The 16,609-nt window shown below is 41.5% G+C and overlaps 1 protein-coding gene across 2 annotated transcripts; it reads right to left on the reverse strand.

Moving 5' to 3' along the window:
* Nucleotides 1-152: 152 nt before the first annotated feature.
* On the reverse strand, nucleotides 153-12,233 carry LOC137215361 (zinc finger protein 471-like). 2 transcript variants are annotated; one of them, XM_067720525.1, is made up of 5 exons: nucleotides 12,184-12,233; nucleotides 10,180-10,271; nucleotides 7,235-7,361; nucleotides 5,052-5,147; nucleotides 153-2,154 (listed from the first exon to the last, which is right to left on the reverse strand). In XM_067720525.1, exons 2-5 carry the CDS (start codon nucleotides 10,210-10,212, stop codon nucleotides 293-295), a joined length of 2,118 nt encoding a protein of 705 aa, XP_067576626.1. In that variant the 5' UTR covers nucleotides 10,213-10,271; nucleotides 12,184-12,233; the 3' UTR covers nucleotides 153-292. The 2 variants fall into 2 exon arrangements, with proteins under 2 accessions (XP_067576626.1, XP_067576627.1); XM_067720526.1 differs by having other exon boundaries at nucleotides 1,989-2,194.
* Nucleotides 12,234-16,609: the final 4,376 nt, after the last annotated feature.

Consider the following 16,609-nt stretch of genomic DNA (forward strand, 5'->3'; position numbering starts at 1 on the left):
ATCAAGTAGTTCAAAATTTCATAGCAAGGGTTTTAAGGGAGTCGTAAAATTACATTTACATTTTGAAAATACCACTGTGGCAGTAGTGTGAAAAATGAACTTGAAGGGGACAAAAGAGGATGCAAGGAGACCAGTTATTAGACAATTGGAATAGTCCAGGTGAAATGACAGTGTTTTGGACTAGGGCAATGAGAATGGAAAGATGTGGATGGATTCCAAAAATATTCAGCAGACATATCAACAGGACTTGGTGACACAGAAGGTGAGGAAGAGCTGGGGGCCTGAGATGACTCTACAGCATGAATTTTCTGATGATGAGCAAGGTGCGCACTTTGTCTGAAGACATTTCTGCATTCCTTACATTCATAAGATCTCTCTGCAGTGTGGATTCTTCTATGTAGATTAAGGTGTCCAATCTGGCTGAAGGTTTTCCTACATTCCTTACACTGATATGGTTTTTCTCCACAGTGAATTCTCTGATGAATGGTAAGGGATTGCCGATGGCTAAAGGCTTTACCGCACATGCTACATTCATAAGGTTTCTCCCCCGTATGACATCTTTGATGACAAATGAGCAACGATTTTGTTCTGTATGCCTTCTCACACTTAACACATTCGTAGGGCCTTTGGCCAGTGTGAAGTCTCCGATGCTGAGAGCGGGATGAGCTATCACTAAAGGCCTTCCCACATTCAGTACATTTATAGGGTTTCTCTCCCGTGTGAACTCTCTGATGTTGAATAAGGCGGGTAGTCTGGCTGAAGGCTTTTCCACATTCAGTACATTCATAAGGTTTCTCTCCGGTATGAATTTTATGATGCTGTGCAAGGTGTGCTCTCTGAAAGCTTTGCCACATTCCTTACATTCATAAGGTTTCTCTCCAGTATGAATTCTCTGATGAGTAGCCAGCTGTGAACTGATGCTAAAAGCTTTCCCACATTCTTTACATTTATATGGTTTTTCGCCAGTATGAATCCTCAGGTGACTAGCAAGGTGTATGCTCTGCCTAAAGGCTTTCCCACATTCCCTGCATTCGTAAGGCTTCTCTCCAGAATGCACTCTTTGGTGCTGAGTGAGTGAGGCATGATGGCTAAAGGCTTTCCCACAGATATCACATTCATATGGTTTCTCTCCTGTGTGAATTCTCTGATGGACAGTCAGGGATGAGCCATAGCTGAAGGTTTTTCCACACACATTACATCTGTAGGGTTTCTCTCCAGTATGAATTCTCCTATGCTGAATAAGTCCTATGTGATCACTGAAGGCTTTCCCACAGTCGATGCAGTCAAAGGGTTTCTCCCCAGTGTGATAATACCTCCAGTGACGGATAAGGGATGTGTTCTGCCTAAAGGCTTTTCCACATTCAATACATACATAGGGTCTTTTGCCAGTGTGACATCTCTGATGTCGTGCAAAGGATGAGCCATCACTGAAGGCCTTTCCACATTCCTTACATTTATAGGGCTTCTCTCCAGTATGAATTCTCTGATGCTGGGCAAGGTGTGCAGGCTGGCTGAAGGCTTTTCTACACTCCTTACATTTATATGGTTTTTCTCCAGTATGAATTCTTTGATGTTGAATAAGGTGAACATTTTGGCTGAAGGCTTTCCTACATTCCTTACATTCAAACAGTTTCTCTCCAGTATGTATTCTGTGGTGCTGGGCAAGGTGTTGACTCTGGTTGAAGGCTTTCCCACATTCCTTACACTCATACGGTTTCTCTCCAGTATGAATTCTCTGATGAACAGTAAGGGATGAGCTCTGGGTGAATGTCTTCTCACATTCATTACATTTAAAAAGTTTCTTTCCTACATAGACTTTCTTGTGCTTTATTACCATGGAATTTTTAGGAAAGCTTTTTTTATCTGACTTGTGATTATAAATATTCTCTTCTATATTGTCCAATGAGACAAATTTCCCAGATTTGTTATATTTGTGGTCTATTTCCACTGTAAGTGTTTCTTTATGAGTGATTGTTTCTTGCCTGATAAATGTCTCTTGGCTTAACAACTGCCTCTCAAAAAGATTTTCACATTTCCAATCTTCTCCAAAAGTGGGACACTCAAGTCCATAGCTTATAATTCTCTCCATTAATATATCATCACACACAAATTGCTTCAGAGGTAATTCTTGTGTCTCATATACAGATTCCCAATCTGAAAGATTCAAAAAAGCAAATGTTTCCTTTATCATGGGCTATAACAAAGGAAACATTTAACACGGAAAAGGTGAATTGAAAACAATGAATCCCACAAAACGTATGATACACAGGCGTGTCAACTGAACAAATATGCAAGCAGACCCTAGAGAATGAGACCTCATAGAGGAACATGGAAAAGGTGATTTAGAAAATTAAATGTAGGATAACAAAGTCCTGAAGTAGTAATGCAATGGTAATAATATGTTATGCCTATATTAACATAACAGACTATAAATGAAACTTCCTCTATTCTTTCCCACTTCTGAGAGACTTGCATATATAGCTAGGCTAACTTTGTTTAAAAACCATATCATCACGTAACTACTGCCACTCAAAAATCTCTGTAGATTCCCAGAAATCACAAATACTTTGTGCTTTGTGACTTCCCTTGGGATTTAGGTAAAATCTTAAAGTCATCTCTTCATAATCAGAAAATAGTGTCCCTATGAACCATTTCCATGTGTCTTAATACAGTAAACTCTCTTCACTTCTCATAGATCCCTGAACTTCAGGCTGCATATTAAGGGATTTTTCCATTCACCTTCTCAATTTCACCAGGAAAAGTGGAAAGTAGGAAAAGTGTCACATCTTAATAGGGTTTTGCCATGTGTCTTTTTGTAGAAACAAGTCTTACAGCAATATGTGGGTTGGTATCACTATTATTAATCACGTTCTTATTTCCTGCCACATAAGTACCTGTCTTGCCTTGTGAGCTAGAATATAAGCTTTGGGGAAGGACTAGATGAGTCTTACACACTACTACTAAGTCACTTAACATGCATCACAGAAACTCAGGCATATATAAGAAATTCTCGATAAATCTATAAAGAAGAAATTTGTATTGAAGAGGTGACACTAAGAGAAAAATTTAGGGGAGAGGTGATATCAAGAAAGGGCAAAGGAGAAAGTGCTTTCCTTTCCCATCTTGTCCATAGCAAATTATGGACTAATCCAATGCTCCCTAAATAGTTTTCTATTACATGTCAAGCATTAGGAACACTAGAGTAATTAGACAGTTGTTCTTGAGAAGTACAGAAAGTGATTAGGAAGACAAGGCCAACAAAGGAAGTAATCTGAGAAGAAGAAAATATGGAATATCAAATGTGAACCCATGTGGTAAAAAAGTAAAATTGGTATAAAAGTTCAGAGATGGGAGGGATCAAATCTACCAGAGAAGTTAAGAAAGACTCTGAGGTGTTAACAAGCTTCCTACCCCAGGTCATCTGTGGTATCAGAAACACCCAAGCTTCAAGAATTCTAGAACTGAGGCCATAAGAGTTCAGTGAATCAGTCACCTACAGTTTTTCTTACATAGATTGGCTGAGGGGAGCAATACTAGAAAGAGAAAAACAGAAACTTGATGGCATCATCTACTCCTCCCTCAAATTCTTTCTTGTCTGTGAAGGCTGCCTTCATCTCCAGCCTCCCATGAAGAGTCATGGTTGTCCCTTATCTTTTGGGCTTTTCTCAACACAGATGCTGAGATATCTTAGTCACTGAATTATACTTACATCTATACTGTGACTCAACGTCCCAGCAGATTTACAGGCTTCTTTATCCCCTTTCCCTCATCCTCTATCTATTCTTCACATGGCCAACTATTACCTCTTATCAGGAAAGTTCCTCTTTCTCTTTTCCTATTTAAGGCAGATGGTAGCTTCCTACATAACCAAAGTATAAAGTGTGTCTAAGCACAGCTTATTTCCCTCCTAATATTTGGGTATTTGGAGGATCCTAGAAGTCTAGGGTCCAAATCATCTCCAAATGTAAAGATCAAACACTGTTATAGAAGTGAAAGGAGAATTTCATAAAGGCATAATTATCACGTGTGATCCCAATATTCCCTTGTGTTTGTGAATTTTTGGTTCATTGGGGGAGCCAGAAAATAAGCATGTACACCAGAAAAAAGTTAATTATAGGCTCTCCTAAATGTTACAAAGAAAATAAACAGTGGCTTAGTAGAGAGTAATTGGGTTGGAAAAGGGAAAAGTTCACTATACAATGTGGTTAGGGACGGCCTCCAGTGAGATGATTTTTGAGCTCTGGCCTGATAGCCAAGCATGGACAGAGAGCTGACAGAGGAGTCTTCTAGGCAGAGAAAATAGGGAATTCAAAAGCCTGAGTCAGTAAAGAGCTTGGTGAGTTCAGAAAAGGTGACCAGTGGACTAGAGCAGTGCTTTTCAACTGTATGTCAGGCACTCATTGATAATGACATTTGTAAGACACATGGCACTGCTTATGATCCAGAGGCAACCAGACTTGGAACTCAGACTGCTGCTAGCCCCATGTGGTCTTCCAAGGCTTAGAGACTCAGGATCTTGGCATACCTGTAACAAACTTGGAACATATCTGTATACCTTGCATAGTTTAGAAAACTCTGGGCTAAAGTATAGTGAAAAAACTAAAAAGTGATAGAAGATAGGGTTGGAGAAGTAGGAAAGAGCTGGTTACATAGGGGCTGGTAGGGTTTGGATTTTTCCTATTTGCAACAGGAAAGCAAAAAAAGATTTAAGTAGCAGGGTATGTTATGATTTTAGGTAGCATCTAATTTTAGAGTTAAGCAAAGATGTAAGAAGGAGAGAAGCTTATATAAGTCTTTATGGCACAAGAAAAGAGGATGAGAAGGAGCTGGATAAAGATTTTTTCAAAATGAGTTATTAGAGAGAAGAGAGTCAAGTAGAAGAGAAGATATTTGGGGAGCCCATGCTAAGTAGTCAAGTTTCAGTTTTTTCCCAGGCTTGAGTCAAGGCTTGAGATGTTTCTAAGAGCATAAGAAAGCAGGAAGTATCACCTTGAAAAATGGCTGAGCCATTACCTAGAAAGAATTCCCCTATCTGGTTCTTCCACACTCACCTGGGAATGGGGTTCTTCTCATCTCACTCTTCATCTCCCAAGGCTCTTTCCCTTGCTCCAATAAGGAGATGACATATGGCTTAGAGACACAAAGTCCTGCATACAAAAATCAATATGAAAATTGGCCATGTTTTGGGCATTTCAGCTGGTTCCTTAATTCTGATGGAATGACATTACAGGAATGAATAGATCAAGGGGTGACAGACTATATAAAGCTTTTGGCATAGTTTAGTGGGACTGCCAACAGTCAATTCTATAAAAGTTAAACCATTTTCTAAGGGGCCGGGGCAGAAATTCAGCCCAGCATTTTCGGAGGATCATCAGACAGCAGTAAGTGAGGTAATACAAAGGGCCCCTAGAGGACAGGGTGTTCGACTCCTGGTCAGGGAACTAAGATCCTACATGCTGCAGGGCAACTAAGCCCGCTCGCCACAACTACTGAGCTTGTGCACCTCAACTAGAGAGGCTGCATGCCCATGTGCTCTGGAACCCACGTGCCACAACTACAGGACCCACACACCCTGGAGCCTGCATGCCACAACTAGAGAGAGAAAACCCACAAGCCACAACTAGAGTGAAGCCCGTGCACCGCAATGAAGAGCCCACACGCCTCAAAGAAGATCCCACATGCCTCAACTAAGACCAGATGCAGCCAAAAATAAATAAAATAAATAAATAATAAATCTTAAAAAAAAAAGGGGGGGCCCTAGAGACAGTTTGGAGTTTGAGTCAGGTCAACTGCCTGATTAAAAAAAAAAAAAATCAATATTCTTCAGAAGAATATAACAGAATCCAGAGTTTCCACAATGCATTATTTACAGTGTCCAGGATAAAATCCAAAATTACTACATAAAAGGAAGAAAAAATGAATCAGACTCAGAAAAACAATTAATGGAGACCTAACCTGTGATAACACAGGACTGATAACACAGAATCAGTAGACTAGGCTTTTAAAACAGTTAAAATATCTATATTCAAGAATGTAAAGGAAAATATGCTTGTAATTTCTCAGCAGCGAAATAGAAATTATAAAAAAGAACCAGTAAAAAGTCTAGAATTGAAAAATACAGTATCTGAAATACAAAAATTCTCTAGATGGGCTTAACAAGACATTGAAAAAGACATGGAAGGAATCAGTGAACTTGAAGACACAACAATAGAAATTATCTAATAAATCAATAGAAAAAATTAGTTGAAGAAATAATGGCCAAAAATTTCTCAAATTTGGTGAAAGACATATTTAGTTTCAAGAAGTTCAGTGAACCACAAGCAGGTTAAAAGGGGCCTCTAGGCTGAAGCCCGCGCACCTAGAGCCCGTGCTCTGCAACAAAAGAAACTGCCGCAGTGAGAAGACTGGGCACTGCAACGAAGAGTAGCCCCCGCTCGCCGCAGCTAGAGAAAGCCCAAGCACATCAACAAAGATCCAATGCCGCCAAAGATAAACAATAAATAAAGAAATAAATGTAAAAAAAAAAAAGGGGGCCTCTGGAATTTTGCTGGTGGTCCAGTGGTTAAGACTCCACCCTCCCAATGCAAGGGATGTGGGTTCAATCCCCGGTTGGGGAACTAGAATCCCTCATGCCATGCAGCACAGCCAAAAAAATAGTAATATAATAAAAAATAAATATAAAACACCCTCCTAGGGGAAAATGAGGAAAAAAAGGGGGGGGACTCTAGACAACAGAAAGCTAATCCAACCAATGGTGGGCCCCAGGGCTGAGAAGGGTCCATTTTAGTTTCCCTAAGAATATCTGAAGCAATTTTCATAGTTTGTGCCTCGCTAGTTCATTTATTGCAAGTTAATAAAAATATACAGATTTTAAAGCAATATTCTGAATTTTTAACAATCCAGCTATACTCTTTGTGAACTTTGTTATGGTGGTAACAATACCATAGGACAGAGGAAACAAGGTAGCACAGGAGACCAGTGAGAGTCACATCACATCCTGTTCCCAACTGACTAAAGGGCACACTCATGAAATATCTGATACACACCAAATTCACTTATTAAATCTGAAATTTTCATCAGTTCCTGAATACCCTCTTTATTTCCCAGATTCGATTCTGACCTACACACAGTAAAAAAAAAAAAAAAAAAAAAAGTTTTAATAATTAAACAAAAACCAAAACCTAAAGAGTCCCTAAGGGTAATTCTGAACTATGGGAGGGGAAAAAATCCTCACCCACTGATACCAGGCTCTGATAGTTCTCCAACATCATACTCCTGTATAAACTCCTCTGAGCAGGGTTCAGCCATTCCCATTCCTCCTGGGAAAAGTCTATTGCTACATCCTTGAATGTCACCAAGTCCTGAAATGACACAAAGACATTCTTGATCAACCAATGCTCATGTCCACACGTGACTTCGAGTTGAAGTGTTAAGCTGTCCCTACTTTATGTGAGAAATAGCCCTTAGAGAGAAAAAAAAACTTAAACATATAATATTAAACGCTAACCTAAAATAGTACTTATTGAACTAAAATGCTAACCTAAAATGCTAAACTGCATTGTATATGATGGTGCTAATCCATTTCTCAGCATGGGGAAATATGGACAGGTGGCCACAGGGCAGTAAACAAGGGCTTCAAGTAAGGACGTATACCTGTGGTTGAACCTTCCAAAACAGCAACAAAAGAATATCTAAGTTGATATTTTGTAAATTGTACTCTATGGGATCCTAGTGTTTCAGGGGAAAGAGGCATTGAACTGACATGGCTGTGGTTTTTTTCTTACATAATAAAAATATATATCTAGAATGCAATTTTTTTGTGCTGTACCATTAAGAATTAATTAGCATGCCAGGCCATACCACAGTGACCTGGATAGCAAGATGAGAAATCACCCAGCATAAGACTACAACACGGGCTTTCCTGGTGGCGCAGTGGTTGAGAGTCCGCCTGCCGATGCAGGGGACACGGGTTCGTGCCCCAGTCCGGGAAGATCCCACATGCCGCGGAGCGGTTGGGCCCGTGAGCCATGGCCGCTGAGCCTGCGCGTCCGGGGCCTGTGCTCCGCAATGGGAGAGGCCACAACAGTGAGAGGCCCATGTACCACACACACAAAAAAAGACTACAACACATCCAACTTGTGTGCTGAATTTGAGTATAACAAACCAATATATACTTAGACAATATCAAAATGAAATAATTATAACTTTTAGTTTCATAAAGACTTAATGTCCAGTTACCATCACCATCAGGTTGAGACAAATTTTTTTTCTCTTTTTTTAAATTGAGGTATAGTTGATGTACAATAAGTTTCAGGTGTACAACATAGTGATTCACAATTTTTAAAGGTTATACTCCATTTGTAGTTATTATAAAATAGTGGCTATATTTCCCTGTGTTGTACAATATATCCTTGTGGCTTATTTATTTTACACATAATAGTTTGTATCTCTTAATTCCATACCCCTATCTTGCCCCTCCCCCCAATAGCCACTAGTTTGTTCTCTATATCTGTGAGGATTGTGACAAATTTTTTTAAGTATTATGGGCATTTTCATCTTCACATTTATTTCCACTGAAAATAAAAATCTTTGTAATGCTGTGTTGTCATTTGCAGCAACATGGATGGAACTAACTAAAGGGTATTATGCTAAGTGAAATAAGTCAAAGAAAGACAAATACTGTATGATCTCACTTATATGTGGAATCTAAAAAACAAAACAGAAACAGACTTTGTATAGACATAGAGAGCAAACTGGTAGTTGCTAGAGAAGAGGGGAGTACAGTATGGAAAAGTGGAACAAAAAAGAGTAACCTTACAGTGCAGAAACATGACAAATACTACCTCAACCAGGTAATCAAGGTATAGTAATAACTCATGTTGATAGTATGAACCCTTGATATATGATGAAAATGGAACTCTGTGATCTTCCTTCTAAAAACACATTACTCCAGTCTAAGCAGGAAAAAAACATCAGGTTTGAGAGATGTTCTGAAAAATACCAGAGAACCTCTCAAAACTGACAAGGTCATCAAAAAGAAGGAAGGTATGAGAAACTGTCACAGACAAGGAGACAAAACTACCTAGAAGATAGAACTACTAAATGTAATGTGGTTCCAGGATCCTGGATAGGATCCTGGAACAGAAAAAGGATATTAAGTAAAAACTAAGGAAATCTGAACAAAGAATGGACTTTACTTAATAATAATGTATCAATATTGGTTCATTAATTTTAACAAATGTCCCATACTAATGTAAGATGTTAGAAACAGGGGAAGCTGAGTGTGATGCATAAGGATCCTCCCTGCTATCAGCAAATTTTCTATTATTAAAAACAGTTTATTTTAAAAAATCTATTTTAAAAAGTAAATCCTATAGGGAGTTCCCTGCTTGCCTAATGGTTAGGATTCCAGGCTTTCACTGCATGGCCTGGGTTCAATCGCTGGTCGAGGAACTGAGATCCCGCAAGCCACACAGCACAGCCAAAAAAAAAGTAAACCCTCTCAAAAGGAAGACATCAAAGCTTTAAATTATCTCTAAGATTTTTAAATATACAAAGTCCAGCACTTAACTCAAAATAATGAGGCACATAAGACAAAATTAAGAGGAAAAAAATCAGAAAATAAAAACTCACAGAGGGACTTCCCTGGTGGTGCAGTGGTTAAGAGTCTGCCTGCCAATGCAGGGGACACGGGTTCAAGCTCTGATCTGGGAAGATCCCACACGCCGTGAAGCAACTAAGCCCATGCACCACAACTACTGAGCCTGCGCTCTAGAGCCCGTGAGCCACAACTACTGAGCCCACGCGCCTAGAGCCCGTGCTCTGCAACAAAGAGAAGCCACTGCAATGAGAAGCCCATGCACTGCAACAAAGAGTAGCCCCTGCTCGCCACAACTAGAGAAAGCCTGCACACAGCAACAAAGACCCAATGCAGCCAAAAATAAATAAATTAAATAAATAAATAAAATGAAGTGGGAAGAAGAGGGGGCTCTATGCCTCATCACACTCAGTTTTATTTACCCCTTAGGCAGTCTGAGTTAAGGACAGTGCTCTCTGGGAGAAATGGGAACCAGGCCCTTAGATAAGACTGTTAATCAGGGAATTTTCAAAAGGAAAGCAGCTTTACAAAGTCCTAAACAGTAAGACTGCTTTTCAAGAAGGAGAAATGAAATAACTAACCTGAGGTATGGCTTTCACTAGTTCAACTGTCATTTTCGCCTCCTTTTCCTGGCTTTTCTCTTGGGGAACAGCACTGTCCTGGAAGGGTAAGGCTGAAGGGAGAAAAAGGAGAGTGAAAAGATGAGGCCTTGGCACTCCCAGAATCACCAGCCTAAAAACTCTATCTTCTCCTTCTTCCTCCCAGCCTTCTTTGCTTCCACTGCCCACATAACTGGGAGATTATGGGCAACCGATGGCAGTTGAGATGTATAACTTATAACTCTGTTTCTCTTATGCTCAAGGTCCTAAATTTAATCTTTTTTCTAAAAGTTGCTTTCCCATCCTTTGGTCTTATTATGAATAAAAATAATGAGACGTGCTAGGTACTCTGCATAGATTATCTTCTCTTACCTTATTTTTAAAATGATCCCATGAAATAGCTGTTTCCTCTATTTTACATTTTGTAGGTAAAGGTGGACTCTTTCCCTTCCTGCGTCCCTGCTTCATGCTTTGATACAGTCTTCAGTTTGAAAATCTGACTCCTAAATGCCACCAGAGGCCAGGGTTATCCACCTTCTCCTGCCAAACCCCCAGGGGCTTTGCTTTCCTCTCACCCTGGGACAGTGGATCCTTTAGCACCCAATTCTGCCATCTACACTCTCATCTCTGTCTTCAACCCCTGGGTTTCCCCTCCTTTTTGTCACCCAGAACTGAGGGTGTCTCCTGCTTCAGTCAGGAGCTCCAGTCACCCCACCTCTTGCTTCTCACTGGAACTCTTGGACTGGAAGCAGGGAATTCTACTCCAGGATCCTTATCCTGGCAACACACACAAAGAAGACAAAGCTATCAACCTTCCAAGTAGTCTCCCCACACACACCACAGTCACACAGGGCCAGTTACAACCATACAGGGTAACACACAGACACTGACACAAGACCTCACATACCTCCTGATTACACAGAGGACACAATAGCAAGCACCCAACGGAAGGCACATCATATGCAGTCACATATATCACAGTCTCAGAGAGGCCTTGGGTACAAACACACATGGTGATACACAAACATCACACATATACCCCCAATCTTATTCTCTCACACACACCCATGGCTCACTGCCCCTCATCTCTGTCTCACTCACACCCACACTCTCCGCAACCTCACAGAAGCTATATTTGCAAGCCTTGTGGTGACAATCCATGGTTCACAGTCTCTCTCCTACTCACTTTGGTGTCACACACATCACTAGTTTTCCTCTCTCTCTCTCTCTCACACACATCCTTAATGATCTCTGTTTCAGAGACACACGGATTTCTCACACACGTAGATACACAAACACTGCAATTGCTACCTCTCTCACACACACACAATACACACTGGGGTCTCCCTCACACTCGGACACACACGGACTGTCATACAACCTCACACGCTCACACCAACATGCTTTCGATCTCTCTCACACACACACCCGCCCCCACGATCTCTCCCTCTCAGCCTCCCTGGGGCCCCACACACTTGCTGACCTCTCACACTCGGGCACACCCGTTTCCCTCACACACACCAACATGCTTTCGGTCTCTCACACTTACAGTCAGGTCTCTCTCTCACACACACACACACCCGCTCTCAATACGATCTCTCCCTCTCAGTCTCTCCCGGGGCCCCACACCTGCTGACCTCTTACACACAGGCAGATCCGTTTCTCTCACACCCACACCAACACACCCCGCTTGCACTCTCTCTGTATTTTTCACAGTCCAGTCTTGCCTCTCACACACACGCCGCTCCAGCCGCCCCACAGCCCAGAGCCCGGTTCGAGCCGCGGCCTCGGCGCACCCGCGCGGGCCTCTGGGAAATGTAGTCGGTCCGGGAGAGACGGCGCAGCGGCGCTCAGGCCAGGGCTTCACGGCCAGGTCCGAGCCGCTGGCCTCGCTTGCCCTGCCCCGCCCCGCCTCGCCCTCGGGCTTGGACACCCGACCACCCAAAACAACCCAGAGGCCTCCCCCCGGAAGCCAGCCGCACTCACCCGAAGGACTTCGGAGCCGACGCCCGGGAACCGAGTGCGCAGGCGCCGAATCTCCCAGGTGGGCGGAATAAGGGGAGGGGTTAGACTCGAGGGGCGTGGAACGGGGCGTGGTTTAACGGAGAGGGGCGTGTTCTTAGGCTGTAGAGAATGGGAGGCGGAACCTTAGCGTCAGAGCGGGGGTGCCTGCGCAGGTATGTGACTACGCTCGAGGGTCTTGGCCCAGGGTTTCAGCAGAAAGACTACGATCGGGGGTAGGGGCCCAGGGTTTCGGGGCGCGTGGCGTGGCTGGGTGCGAGTGTGCACAGGCCCATAGAATGCGCACTCGCCCCTCCCGCGCCTGGAGACCAGAAGTGTCCCTAGTTATGGGGTCTAAGCCAGGTGCGGCGGAGCCCCTGGTGTGCTCCTGTGTGTACCTGTGATTTGACGCTGTCTGTCCGTGTGACCGCCGTGTCGCTCCGATTGCGGCCCTCTGAGCCTGTCTGCGGGAACGTGATTTTCTTTCTGTGCTAAGTTTTATGGCAGCAAGATCAGCGAGGGAACCCCGAATAGGCTCTATCACCTCTGTGATAACAGCAAATTATTACACTTCTCACCTGCAAAATGGGAATGTCGTTATTATCACTGTTCAGAAGTAGTGAATATGAGACGCACGTCTTTGGACCAGATCACTGGGATTGAACCCCATTCTGCCCCTGACCAGAGTGTAAATGGTCCGTCGTATGGGAGACTAAGAAAACGGTAAATTAGTAGCTGCCTTGGAAGTTGAAGTAAATAAGGAAAAGCCGTTCAGAGGGATATAGCAGAGGAAAAAAACCCCACAAAATCCCCCGACCTCTCAGATCTTACTTTCAAGTGAATGGAAACAGACCACCAAAGAATGAGTAAAATAAATAGTATATCGAATGTTGAAAAGGCTGTGGAGAAAACAGGGAAGAGGAATAGAGAGTAGAGGAAATTAGAATATTTATTGTCAAAAAATGAGTAGTCAGGACATTGCAACCTTTAACTATCATTCAAACTTTCATCCTGAATTTCAACATCGGCTCATTTGGGGAAGGGGGCGGCGGGAGATTCTTTACGTTGAATCTACTGTTATATTCTACCATTTCGTATTCACTTTGTTTGTAGTAACACTTTTATGTAGTCTTTCGGTTTGTATTTTCTCATTTTTCTATTTGAACTCAGAGACGCCTTAAGTATTACCCTCCACCAATTCTGCCGTGGATATCCAAAATATTCTAAGACAATTTACTGAATAAATAGTCTTATTTTCCTGCTGATTTGAAATGTCCAATTCTGTTGTATCGTAAATCTCTATACGTGAATCCAATCCATCTATTTATGGACTCGGTGTCTGTTTCAACCCTCACACCCCACTCTCCTCTACGGAACAACTATCACACTGTTTTAATAGTGGGAACTTTATACTTCTGTGTTTGATAGTGGGTACCACATTTCCTACGTAAGGGTTCACCATTTGCAAAGTTGTGGTATTTATTCTCGTGGATTCCTCCTTTGTGTGGATTTTAAAATTGTCTTGGAAAATCTCCTAATAAATACTATTGGTACGTGGATTGGAATTTTAGTGAATTTATAGATTAATTGGTGGGGGAACAGACATCTTTGAAATTAATAATTTTTCCTTTCAGGAATATAACGTTCCATTTACCATGTTGTTTTCATTCTCTTTTATTAATATTTTATAGGTATATATTTCATTCCAGTCTAGTATTTTTTTCATACTAAATCTATTCCTAAGGGTTATATTGGCTTCATCACCATTGGGAAGGATTTTTTGTTTTGTTTTATTCTGATTACATTTTTAACTGGTTACTTGGGTAAGATTGCTTCTTCCTCTGTTCTAGATCAGACCGGGTTTTTAATCCGCTTGTCAGTTCCATTATTTTGTTTGTTGAATCTCTTGAATGTCTAAGCTGTACAACCATATAACAATTTTTTTTTCTTTTTCTATCCAACATTTACCTCTTATTTCTAGATTTAGTGTGTTGGCAAGTTTCTCTGATATAATACTTGTCATGGTAATTATGGGTCTCTTTGTATTGTTCCTGTCTTGACCACAAATACTATCAATATTTACCATTAAAAATCAGGCTTCCTGGACTTCCCTGGTGGCGCAGTGGTTGGGAGTCCGCCTGCCGGTGCGGGGGGCGCGGGTTCGTGCCCCGGTCCGGGATGATCCCGCGTGCCACGGAGCAGCTGGGCCCGTGAGCCATGGACGCTGGGCCTGCGAGCCATGGCCGCCTGGCCTGCTCGTCCAGAGCCTGTGCTCCGCAACGGGAGAGGCCACAGCAGTGAGAGGCCCGCGTACCGCAAAAAAAAAAAAAAATAATAATAATAATAATAATAATGTTAGGCTTTTGAATCAACTAAGAGATTTTATTCCATTTTGAAATTGCAGACAGTTTTCTCTGGTTTGGATGAAATTTATTTGTTGGAACCTACGGAGATGATCATTTCCTCTTTAAATTATCCATTTTCTGAGCTGTGTTAATAATGTGAGCAATCATTTATTCCTGGGACGTGCCTTTTTTAGTTATGGTGGGTTACTCTTCAATGAAGTTGGTAGATTAAATTTGTTAACACTGCATTTGGAAGTTCTGCATCTATATTGATAAATAATATTGGTCTATAGTTTTCTTGTTCGATGCCATCCCTGTTGGGTTTTTATGGGTACATTTATGTATGTATGTGATAATATTTACAAAAGTGTCTGGAATCATTCAGACCAAAGTTATTTTCAGTTACTTCTTGGGAAGAATCTTCAAATGGTAAAGACTTATCCAAAGGAAATTTTGCTCCATTTATTGTATATTAATATATTATTATATAGCATATTATAGTTCTCCACTGGGGCGATATCATCCCCAAGGGGGCAAAAAATGATTTTTTAAAAAAATTGATTCTTGGTGGGGGAAAAATATTCCTTTATTCTTTAAAAGAAACAGACATACATAAACATATACATAAACATATACAGTACTTCTGTGGTATTAAAATTTCATGGAGGTGGGAATGATTAGAAAAAGAAAAGTCTAAAAAAGGTTTCTTGGGAGGACAATACTGAAAAAGTTTGAGAAGACAGTGATCTCTCTATATATATTTTGCTCTTTCATAAAGTAATATGTTCTTGTTTTATTTGAATCACTAGAAAATTAAAATTATTGAGTAAGAAAATATCAAAATTAAACTAACCCTCTGGTCAGGTGATTCAGATTTACAGCCAAGTTTGGAATTCACTGTCATCAGAGATGCATAGGACTCCTGGATCTAGGATTGGGCAGGTTGTTGGGAAAACAGGCAGAAACATAAAAGGCATTGTAGTTCTTTGATATGATACTTTGGGTGTGGGGCCCTTAGGAGAACTCTGGTAGAACTATGATTATCTTAGAGAAGGAAACCGGTGATGAGATACACAGGCGAGAGTAGGAGTTTTCCACCCAACACTGCGTTTGGTGGACTCAGAATTTAGAATATCCATGTTGTTGACGTCATCAAAGTGAGCCTTGGCAGTTGGGAGACAGAGGTTCCTAATGAAAACGGTATGGCATCCTAGAAGAAAAGAAAAGAAGGAAAAAAAAAAAGAAGGCATCAGTTTAAAAAAAAAAAAAAAAATCACCGTGGGAAATGCTGTTTCGCAGTACGGCAGCCCCACCTTCCGGACAGAGGCCCCAGGTGCAACGGCTCTATGTCCTGGAAGCTGAGATTTCTCTCTTGGAGGCCTTGTGAGTCTCCCCTTGACATCCGCATGCCTGAGCAAGTCGACGAATGATTTAGCAAGCAAAGGACCCCACTGGCTTCGCTGGCCAAATGAACATAGTATATTCAGGGGTGTAGCCGACACGGCCCTGGCGTCATCTCAGTTTTACACGAAGGGGTGACAGCCACCCTTTCTGGGAAGTTCTATCCCTATCTCTGCCTCCTAAAGATGCACTAGCTCTAGGGGCCTTTTTTCACAGAGGTTCCTCTGAGACTCCTGGGCCCGATTTGTTGATATTTCGGCCAAGAAGAAGGCTGATGGTACCTGCTGATGGTGGCAGCTCTCCAGACCGATGACAACCTCAAAGAGGAAGAATAAAGGTCAGGTAGCAGAACAGGTCAAATGAAAAGCCATCAGCCTGCCTTAGACAACACTCTAAGGACCAGGCCTCACAAAACACTAAGAATCTAGAGGAGCAACGGCCTACTTTCTACCCAAACAGGAGAAAGAAAGGGCAACTGATTTTATTAGTAATTGTTACATACTTTACTTTAAAAATTTTTTTTTTGGAGTATAGTTGATTTACAATGTTGTATTAGTTTCTGGTGTACAGCAAAGTGATTCATATATATATATATATATTATGTATACATGTATTCTTTTTCATATTCTTTTATATTATGGTTTATTAAAGAATATTGAATATAG

This window comes from Pseudorca crassidens, chromosome 20 (assembly GCF_039906515.1).
Source record: "Pseudorca crassidens isolate mPseCra1 chromosome 20, mPseCra1.hap1, whole genome shotgun sequence".
NCBI classification, from domain to species: Eukaryota; Metazoa; Chordata; class Mammalia; order Artiodactyla; family Delphinidae; genus Pseudorca; species Pseudorca crassidens.

Excerpts from the sequence above, each read along its gene's own strand:
- LOC137215361 (XM_067720525.1), bottom strand. The coding sequence starts at position 10,212 with ATGACAGTTGAACTAGTGAAAGCCATACCTCAG. Across the intron at positions 7,362-10,179 it reads TAGTGAAAGCCATACCTCAG|GACTTGGTGACATTCAAGGA; the intron begins GTTAGTTATTTC and ends GTGTCATTTCAG. Across the intron at positions 2,155-5,051 it reads GAGAAGAACCCCATTCCCAG|ATTGGGAATCTGTATATGAG; the intron begins GTGAGTGTGGAA and ends TGAATCTTTCAG.